Source organism: Diaphorina citri, unplaced genomic scaffold (assembly GCF_000475195.1).
Source record: "Diaphorina citri unplaced genomic scaffold, Diaci psyllid genome assembly version 1.1 scaffold389, whole genome shotgun sequence".
Classification (NCBI taxonomy): Eukaryota; Metazoa; Arthropoda; class Insecta; order Hemiptera; family Psyllidae; genus Diaphorina; species Diaphorina citri.
This window is the reverse complement of record NW_007377824.1, coordinates 201,183-211,971: the sequence shown is the minus strand read 5'-3', so window position 1 is coordinate 211,971 and position 10,789 is coordinate 201,183. Positions and strand designations below refer to the sequence as shown.

General features: G+C 37.0%; 1 protein-coding gene across 1 annotated transcript in view; it reads left to right on the top strand.

The window, feature by feature from the left end:
- Positions 1–1,337: 1,337 nt before the first annotated feature.
- The window catches only part of LOC103508339 (zinc metalloproteinase/disintegrin-like), a gene marked incomplete at its 5' end in the record, with an annotated part of 31,958 nt that continues 22,506 nt past the window's right edge, over positions 1,338–10,789 (top strand). Inside the window, 3 exons of the mRNA XM_026822972.1 lie at positions 1,338–1,507; positions 2,348–2,511; positions 6,315–6,488. Coding sequence (XP_026678773.1) covers positions 1,338–1,507; positions 2,348–2,511; positions 6,315–6,488 — 508 coding nt within the window. The remainder of the gene's footprint in view (positions 1,508–2,347; positions 2,512–6,314; positions 6,489–10,789) is intronic.

Sequence of the window (10,789 nt, the reverse complement as noted above, 5' to 3'; positions counted from 1 at the left end):
AATTTTTGGACACTTTTTAATGATCCCTCATTACATGGGGAGTATTTTAAGATAGGAAATTTTCGACCAAAAATCGACCGCCGTAGGCGGCTCAGGCTCGGGACTTTTTTTTACTTTCTATTTTTTCAAATACGTATTCCGCAAATGTAATAGAAAGTCGTGTGATGTTCACACCAGATTTTTAGGATAGGTTTATTTACCTATTTTCCAAATTATTACTTTTTGCATTACGTACAAGAAAGTCGTGTGATGATCAAACCAGAATTTTTTTCCCTCTCTCTCATCAAGATTAGGTTTCAGTCATATTCATTCTCCCTCCTCCTCCCCTCCCCTCTCTCTCTCTCTCTTTCTCTTTTATTTATTTTGTGTCGACATTTCAGCCAGATTATTTTACAGTTTTGACGTAATCGTCAAAATACGTCTCTATCTCTCTTTCCACTCTCTCTCTCTCTTTCTCTCTCTCTTTCTACTTCTCCTCTCTTTCCTCTTTCTCTTCATCTTTCTCCCTCTCTGTATCTCTCTTTCTCTCTACATCTCTCCTCTCTTTCTATTTCCAAGCTTTCTCGTCAATTGCTAGGTAGATGACAGTATGCTCAGGGTTGTTTTCAAGGGGTGCTAGATGTTTTTGTTCTATTTCTATCACATTTGTTTAAACTTTGTGGTAGATGTTTTTGTTCTATTTCTATCATATTTGTTTAAACTTTCTATTCTTCCATGTATTATTTCAATTCTGAGAGTACCTGTGTATACTTGTATAGTTTGTATGAGGTTGCACTCATCGAATTGCATCTCATTCCTTCTCTTCATTATTTCCTTTATCCTCTGTATTTTTACTTTTCTTCTTCTTCTTCTTCTTCTTCTTCTTCTTCTTCTTCTTCTTCTTCTTCTTCTCCTCCTCATTATTTCTCTCTTTTCCCCTTTTCCTAATCTTATTATTGGTCCTCCTTTTTCTTCTAGTCCTAATTTTCGTTTTCCTCTTCTTCCCATTCTCTTCCTTCGTGAATTATTTCCCTCCTCTCTTTCTTTTCTCATTATGTCTCTCTCTTCCTCCTCCTTCTTCTAGTCCTAATTCTTCTCTCCCTCCTCTCTTTTCTCATTATTTCTCTCTCTTCTTTCTCCTCCTTTGTCTTCTAGTCTTAATTCTTCTCCTAAGCTTTTCTGTTCCTTTATTTTCTTCCTCTTCCTTCTTCTCCTCTTCTCTTCCTCCTCCTCCGTCCTATAGGAAGATTGTAGCGATGGTTTGTATGACAGCTAGAATACTTGTACGAGTATGATAAGAAGCAGGAAAAGGTAACTTAGATTCCTCTATCAAAACCCTAATCATTATCTGATTCCAGGGGTGCCGAATTCAAAGATGGAGAGGCAGGGATAGCAGTACCCAATGCTATATGTTCAGGCGATGCTGTGGGCATTAGTGTGGATGCCAATCCCTATGAACCTCATCTGTTAGGGGGCACTATGGCCCATATGATTGGGCATAATATTGGCATGGACCACGATGATGGACGTAAGTATTGCTCAAATCATAAATTTTTATTAGAAAAGATTTTTTTTTTTCTGAGCAGAAAAATAATAAATAAATAAATAAGGTTCGTTGTATTTTTTATTTTAAATTACAATTTGGTTGACAACATAACAGCTTCAAATAAACAGCTTAAAATTAAAGTAAAAAAATCTTACATAAAAGTCCTGTTTCTTCCATTCATTTAAAGATACTTAGAAAAGTATCCATAGATACTTTTGTATCTATTAGAGTATCCATAGATACAGTAAAGTATCCATAGATACAGCATCCATAGACAAAGTTGAAAAACTACGCTTGTTCAACTGGGTCTAGGTTCCCTTTAGTAGGATATTAGGTGCAACCATGATAAATTATATCATAGTCATACAGTGGGTAAATGATCCATCAAAGGGAAAACTTGGCATGTAAAACTATAAAACATATATACGTTAAGTAGAGACGTCTTCAAGACTGATTCCTCTTGGATTTCACTAGGGGTTTGTGGATTTCCTAAGACGCACTTCACACATTCCAAGATTAACAAGTCCCCGACACCCATCTTATAATGCCACAACCCTTGCTGAATCTCATCACTGTCACTTTAAGTCTGAAGTTACCCATTCTTAGGGCCATATTTTTTTATGAACAAATTACTGGCTCTCAAACTGCACTGAAGCATCAATTGAATCAATTCCAAACATCTGATTTACCAAAATTGGTTACAGTCCGACTTGAGAACAAGAAGTTTTGTTCATAAAATAAGAATTTTTGTTCGTAAAATGGGATGTTACTAACGTTCGTTCTTATTCTTACCCCTTTCCCATTATTCCCATCACAATGCAGGAGAGAAGTGTCACTGTACAGATTGGCACGGGTGTATCATGAAGCAAAGTATCATGGGTCTGGACAATGTTCAGCCGTACAAGTTCAGTGCATGCTCGCAGGAGGATTACACTGACGCTCTGCAGAACGGCCGCGCCATTTGTCTTCTCAACAAACCCAACGAGGTGAACTCTTGAACATAACTCATGAAGTGGAGCGATCCTCTTTCTTCCTTTTTTGCGGATCGCTCATAAGTTAAAAGAAATGACTTTCTTTGAGACTTCCTTTTCACCAGCCTAGATTGCGGGTTCGATTCTCGCCTGGGGCGAACTTTATCCTTAACAGATAAAACTTTATCCTTAACTTTATCCTTTTTCCCCATCCGTGGCACAAGCTCTGATTATACGGGTGGGTATACCATTTATATGAAAAATGTATGTTCTGAGTTTTTTGTCGATGAAATATAAATGGAAACTTATTAATAATAATACCTAGATAAGGTTCGTTCTCGTAACGGTTACCTCCTATTCTCGGCTAGCTCCTATGCTGTCGTCTTTCTCTCTTCGATTTCGGTATTCGATCCGCGATCCGTGGCTAAGGCCTATTCTTCCCAGGATTCAGGTCATTCTGGATGCTATTTCTCCATATTGCCATCATATCTTCATCCAACTAATCGATTTCCTACCACTTTTTTTTCTGGAATACAAATACCTCGCCTTTTAATGTTGTTTTTAACATACCATTATTTTCCTTTTTTACCTATTACTTTCCGATCTGGTTCCAGCTTTCCAGCATTGTTCACAAGCTATGTGGCAATGGAGTGGTGGATGAAGATGAGGATTGTGATTGCGGGTCTATAGATGAGTGCCACATTTCTCTTTTCATGCTTCTTCTTCTTCTTCTTCTTCTTCTTCTTCTTCTTCTTCTTCTTCTTCTTCTTCTTCTTCTTCTTCTTCTTCACCACCATAATTTTTTCAACGATACCTACTTTTTATTTTAAGTGAATTTGAAACAAATTTTGAGGTTGTTAGTTGTACGTAACGTATAAAAACGAAGTTTGTACAATGTTCGACACAAAATAGTCACTAGTGTCGACTTTTCGGGATTTTTCAAGTTTTTAAGGAAATCTTTTTTGAGCACTGTTGGTCCAGTAACACGCTAGCTTGCCAAGAAGAATTTCCGGGTTTGGTTCTCAGAGATGGCTAATAATATTGCAGTCAAATTTCGATTACAAATCTTTTAAGGGCTTTCTTTCTGTTGTTCTCGTGATGACCCAGCTCGTATTTGGGGAGAGAAACCATCTACTCTTCTAGCCCATCTGATTATACATGAAATAAAACCCAGAATATTTTACAAATAGTGAAGAAGTATATGTTTATCATTTCAACCTACCTAGTTAAGATGGACCTTCACAAAGTTACAGAATCTTCAATCTATCGTTTGATTTATACATGCTTAAGCTATCTAATAAAATTTCAGCAGAGAGAAAAAGATGGAGAGAGAGAGAGACAGAGAAGGGATTTAAACTTTGTGGTAGATGTTTTCGTTCTATTTCTATCATATTTGTTTAAACTTTGTGGTAGATGTTTTCGTTCTATTTCTATCATAGTTGTTTAAACTTTGTGGTAGATGTTTTGGTTCTATTTCTATCACATTTGTTTAAACTTTGTGGTAGATGTTTTCGTTCTATTTCTATCATATTTGTTTAAACATAAAAACATGACAGAAAGAAAAATAACATAAAAACAATACCAATAACTAGTAAAAAAAATCATATATCACGCACTAATAGAATCCATACTGAGGTATGGCGTAACTCTATACACATATGCCCCAGAATACGTACTTGAACCTCTCAACAGTGTACAAAGGAAAATCATTAGATATTTATTTGATGATAAAGATATGAAACTAATGAAAATAAGAGACATAGCAACATTCATAATGGTCACCCAGCACTTTAAAAACCCTAAATATCGAAGGAAAACAGAAACACAATATCAACTAAGAAGACGAGATTTTGAAAAACCAAGAGTATTCACTAAATATGGAGAAAGATGCCTGTCATATCATATCCCGAAATTATTACAGGAATACTGTGAAGATTTCTTAGATGAAGAAAATGTGAATAAAATCAAACAAAAAGTCGAAGAAAGGATACTTGAAAAGAACAAAGAAGAATAACGGAAATACCATAGATATGTGAGAAAGAAAAGGAAAACAAAAAGAAGAGGAAAGAAAATCCACCTCCCTAGAAGTTTTAGTAAGCTTAGGAGATGTTACTTTGTGTTAAATTTAATTGTACAAATAAAAAGTTATCATTTTCAATATTCAATATTCAATCAAACTTTGTGGTAGATGTTTTCGTTCTATTTCTATCATATTTGTTTAAACTTTGTGGTAGATGTTTTGGTTCTATTTCTATCACATTTGTTTAAACTTTGTGGTAGATGTTTTCGTTCTATTTCTATCATATTTGTTTAAACTTTGTGGTAGATGTTTTGGTTCTATTTCTATCACATTTGTTTAAACTTTGTGGTAGATGTTTTGGTTCTATTTCTATCATACTTGTTTAAACTTTGTATTCTTCCATGTATTATTTCAATTCTGAGAGTACCTGTGTATACTTGTATAGCTTTGTATGAGGTTGCACTCATCGAATTGCATCTCATTCCTTCTCTTCATTATTTCCTTTATCCTCTGTATTTTTACTTTTCTTCTTCTTCTTCTTCTTCTTCTTCTTCTTCTTCTTCTTCTTCTTTTCCTTCTTCTTCTTCTTCTTCTTCTTCTCATTATTTCTCTCTTTTCCCCTTTTCCTAATCTTATTATTGGTCTTCCATTTTCTTCTAGTCCTAATTTTCGTTTTCCTCTTCTTCCCATTCTCTTCCTTCGTGATTTATTTCCCTCCTCTCTTTCTTTTCTCATTATGTCTCTCTCTTCCTCCTCCTTCTTCTAGTCCTAATTCTTCTCTTCCTTCTCTCCCTCCTCTCTTTCTTTTCTCATTATGTCTCTCTCTTTCTCCTCCTTCTTCTAGTCCTAATTCTTCTCTTCCTTCTCTTCCTTCTCTCCCTCCTCTCTTTTCTCATTATTTCTCTCTCTTCTTCTTTCTCCTCCTTTGTCTTCTAGTCTTAATTCTTCTCCTAGGCTTTTCTGTTCCTTTATTTTCTTCCTCTTCCTTCTTCTTCTTTTCTCTTCCTCATCCTCCGTCCTATAGGAAGATTGTAGCGATGGTTTGGATGACAGCTAGAATACTTCTATGATAAGAAGCAGGAAAAGGTAACATAGATTCCTATATCATATCATAGCATACAACCTGCTACTCGGCGTCATATAAGTTTTCAGCCTACTGTCTAAGTAATCAGAAGTGAGTAGCGGAAAAAATTGTATGCAAATCAAGGCGCAGGATTTTGCATAGTATAATGACAACCCTGTGCTGGGAGAAATACATATGACTGTAGACGTATTTCATACGGATGTATAGTGCGGTATGTGAAATATTAGAGATAGGGTAGCCCAGAAATTTTACAGAAACTACAGTCCGTCCCAAAAGTCCTGTGTTATTTGAGCCTAGGAACAGTCATCGGTCTGTCTGCCCTTATTGATCGGATTAGGTCAATTAGATTTTTTTTTATTATTATTTTTTTAAGAGGTTTGATAGAGGGAACTTAGGAGAAAGCCAGCCCTTCCGAGAACGAAACTTATCCGTTCAGGATAAAGTACAATCTTGACGGGAATCAAACCCGCGACCTAGCGAAGAACATATTGAAGTAAGTTACCCTTAGAGCTCCATTATTATGTGGTCAAAATCTCAAATAAATGAGGATAAAATTCCATGCCTCGGCTGGGATCGAACCCACGCCCTCGTGTTTACCAGGCGAGCGTCTTGACCACTACGCTACCGAGGCAGGTATAAATACCTCGCCTTTTAATGTCTATTAACATACCATTATTTTCCTTTTTTACCTATTACTTTCCGATCTGGTTCCAGCTTTCCAGCATTGTTCACAAGCTATGTGGCAATGGAGTGGTGGATGAAGATGAAGATTGTGATTGCGGGTCTATAGATGAGTGCCATGAGAAGGACCCGTGTTGTGACGCCATCACATGCAAGCTGAAAAAAGAATCCCAGTGTGCGGACGGACCCTGTTGTGATAATTGTAAAGTAAGTATAGTTATACTAGTTGTTTTCTGATAGACCCTGTAGTTATAATTGTAAAAAGAGTACCTATAATACCTTACTACGTTTTCTGATAGACCCTATTGTAGCAATAAAATTTCAAAGTAGGTAAGTAACTAAGTATGTTTACCTAATACCTACAATATGATTCAAATCTAATAATATTAAATTAGGTTTGTCAGCAATTTTTCTGCTCTTTAGTGAAACCCGCACAATCCGCACATAAATAAGTGAATGGGATCTATTCCAGGATCCTCTAGCAGCTCTAGCTAACTAGTAAAATCTAGCAGGTTTCAAGTATGATTCTCTTAGCTTCTAAACAAAGCAAAACTTTTCTCCCAACACTTGAAGTACAGCTCTTGATATTCTACCTAGAGACCGGTGAATGAAGATTTTTTTTTTTTTTTTTTTTTTTTTTAACCCTTTTTGGTTACCGAATTAAGATACGAGTTATGATCATATATGGAGTCGGATTTTTTTAAATTCATCACCCTAGGAGTTATTGGCCGGCAAAGTTTGTGTAAACAAAAGTTTACATCTGCGTTCAAAGGGTTAAGAGGTTTGATAGAGGGAACTTAGGAGAAAGCCAGCCTTTCCGAGAACGAAACTTATCCGTTCAGGATAAAGTACAATCCTGACGGAAATCGAACCCGCGACCTACCTAAGAACGGGTCTGGAGTTCAGACCCGAAACGTCCAATACCAAACAGTAAGGTACGTGCCAACTTTAAGTCCTATAAAAAGTATAAGTTAAGTGTGAGTGTTGGTAAACCAAAAATGTCATTTAACTACCGAAGAACATACTGAAGTAAGTTTCTTAATGTAGGTCAGAGTCTGTTAGAAAAACACCTTTACTCCCAGGTAAACATCTTGGAATTTTATAAAATCTAATAACATCGCTATAAAAATATAAATTCAAATCTAATAATATTAAATTAGGTTTGTCTGAAGTTCTGAACTATAAAAACACGGAAAATTCGATAAATTGCAAGTTTCCAAGCAGAGCTTCGCAACACTTTCCGTGTAAAAAACATAACATAAAAAAGTGAAAACAAAGGTTTTTTCTCTCGTAAGTGGGTACCATTTCCCCTTGTCTAGAAGACGGAGGAGGAGAAGAGGAAGATGAAAAAGAAGGAGGAGGAGGGGGAGGAGAAGAAGAAGAAAAACATAATAAAATGAGTTTAAACTCTGAAGGTGTAATTTTCTAATTTATTTGTCCACTCCTAATGTTTTCCGTTCGCTGCCTCGGAACAAAGCAAAAGGGTCAAGGGTCAGGCAGTCAGACTACAAAGGAAAAACGGGTCAAGCTATTATGTTTCTGGTGCAAAGTTTTATTTGAATACAATCTATTATGTGTAGAGCGGTACACGGAAACTTTGGACTCCCCTAGCTTCTATTCATTGAGAACACTCGGACAGATCGACCGAAAAGTTTTGAGTCACTTTGAAGAGGTAAAAAAAAGCAAAGATGTGGCATGATTCTCCAAAAGGAGCTCTTCAACCCACAGGTTTTATCGAAGATCCAATTGCTTGGATAGCCGACATGGATTTTATGTATTCCACTGCCTTTGTTTTGGAGCTAATCACATAATTGAGATTTTGGACAAAATTTGATTTAATATTTAGTTTTTTGGAAACAATACCTACACAGGTTCACAGCCAATGAATAAAATCACCTGCTGACCAAGAGGTTTCGCTGCTGCTTCTTCTTCTTCTTCTTCTTCTTCTTCTTCTTCTTCTTCTTCTTCTTCTTCTGTAATGTTGAAAAGCTAGTTAGCAAATCTGCTCAAAGACTTGCGAGGCAGTCTGTACCGAGACAGTGGCAAGAGGAAGGTCACAATACAAACAGGCAGCTCCATTGAACAAAGCTGCAGGCTATTTACAATACAATGAGAAGGGATGGCGCATATTTACAATGTAACTCTTGTTCGGGGGGAGAAAGTTTGAAGTATAAAACTTGGTGTGTGAATATGAATACAAGGGTCGTTGACAGGTTTATTAATTTTAGTGTGGTGAGAGCTGAAAGCAATTGGTGGAAAGGAAAATATATAAAAAATGATAAAAACAAGATCCATTCACTCATTCACAGTTCACATTTCATAGTTCACACACTGATCGCTCTATCTCGAGAACCACAACACCTAGAAATCTGAAATTTGATAGGACTATTCCTTTTATGGTCTAGGTGTGCAATAAGAAAGGATTTTGCGAATCTAAACCGATCCTGAGATATGATCAATTTTTGATCGCTAAAATCTCCATAAGAAATACACAGAGTGCAGAGACTGCTGGAGAGAAATGTTCCGCTCTCGAGTAACATTTTGAGTTTCGTTTATGTTTTTAGTTTGATAACTATGCAGCTAACAGGGAGCGCGCAGCGCGACCGTATTTTTTATTATTTTCTACAAGTTCGGCCATGCCTTTTCTACAAGTTTGGCCATGCCTCGGGATGAACTAGCGGGATTCCGGAGTAAGTTGTGCATATAAAGTAAGAATATTGTGATCTCGAAAGTAAGGACGACAGGAGGTTGTATAAGTAAGGCCGAAATTTTACCTTACGGTACGAGTGTTATTTTACCTTAACCCTTACGTGTTATTTTACCTTAACCCTTACGTGTTATTTTACCTTAACCCTTTTACCGACATCGACCGAACGAGTGTCTATCAGTTTCAATTTATAAATGCACCTACACTCTACACTGGCGACTTTTGAGGCTCTAAAGGCTAGAATCTGTTTTTTCTACTTTCATATGGATAGCATTATGCGGAAAAGAACCATCCATAATTCTGATAGACCCTGTAGTTATAATTGTAAAAAGAGTACCTATAATACCTTACTACGTTTTCTGATAGACCCTATTGTAGCAATAAAAATTCAAAGTAAGTAAGTATGTTTACCTAATAATATTAAATTAGGTTTGTCAGCAGTTTTTCTGCTCTTTAGTGAAACCCGCACATGAATAAGTGAATGGGGAATGGGATCTATTCCAGGATCCTCTAGCAGCTCTAGCTAACTAGTGAAATCTAGCAGGTTTCAAGTATGATTCTCTTAGCTTCTAAACAAAGCAAAACTTTTCTCCCAACACTTGAAGTATACCTCTTGATATTCTACCTAGAGACTGAGCCTTTTTCTGCAAAAGAAGAACATCTCCAGTGCCGGCAGCAAAGCCCCAGAACATAATAGCGTAAGACATAATGCTATGAAAGTACGCAAAGTATGCATTCAGACTAGTGCAAGTGTCCACGTTTTTTCGAATAGATCTTAGGGCAAACACTGCTGATGTCAGCCTGGAGGACAAAGTGTGAAGGTGTAATTTTCTAATTTATTTGTCCACTCCTAATGTTTTCCGTTCGCTGCCTCGGAACAAAGCAAAAGGGTCAAGGGTCAGGCTGCCAGACTACAAAGGAAAATCGGGTCAAGCTATTATGTTTCTGGTGCAAAGTTTTATTTGAATATAATTATGTGTAGAGCGGTACACGGAAACTTTTGACTCCCCTAGCTTCTATTCATTGAGAACACTCGGACAGATCGACCGAAAAGTTTTAAGTCACTTTGAAGAGGTAAAAAAAGCAAAGATGTGGCATGATTCTCCAAAAGGAGCTCTTCAACCCACAGGTTTTGTCGAAGATCCAATTGCTTGGATAGCCGACATCATTGGTTTTATGTATTCTACTGCCTTTGTTTTGGAGCTAATCGCATAATTGAGATTTTGGACAAAATTTGATTTAATATTTAGTTTGAAAACAATACCTACACAGGTTCACAGCCAGGGCCGGATTAGCCCCCCGCGGGGCCTGGGGCAGTTTCAAAGGCGCGGGGCCCCCAGTTTGGGCTGATCGAACTTAAAATTTTCAGCGCCGCAGGCGAAATTTTTCAAAAAGTAGGTAGATATGTGCCTCATGCTTGTCACAAGTTAATTTTTGAAGTACCTAATTCGTAGATATTTTCTTATCCTAATTTTCGCTGAACGCTAAAGTGAGCAAAATAAAATAGAGTGCCGCAGGCGAAATTTTTGAAAAATTTGCTAGATATTTTCTTATCCTAATTTTAGCTGAACGCTAAAGTGAGCAAAATAAATTAGAGCGCCGCAGGCGAAATTTTTGAAAATTTTGGTCCACAATCTTGAGAAATCCAGTCTCACCAAAAGTAAATTTTTCAGCGCCGCAGGCGATTTTTTTTTTTTGAAAAAACCCATAATATCTAGGGTAAGTCCTCAAAGCGCGGGGCCCCCAAAAGCGCGGGGCCCGTGGAAGTCTGCCATTCTGCCTTATGGGTAATCCGGCCCTG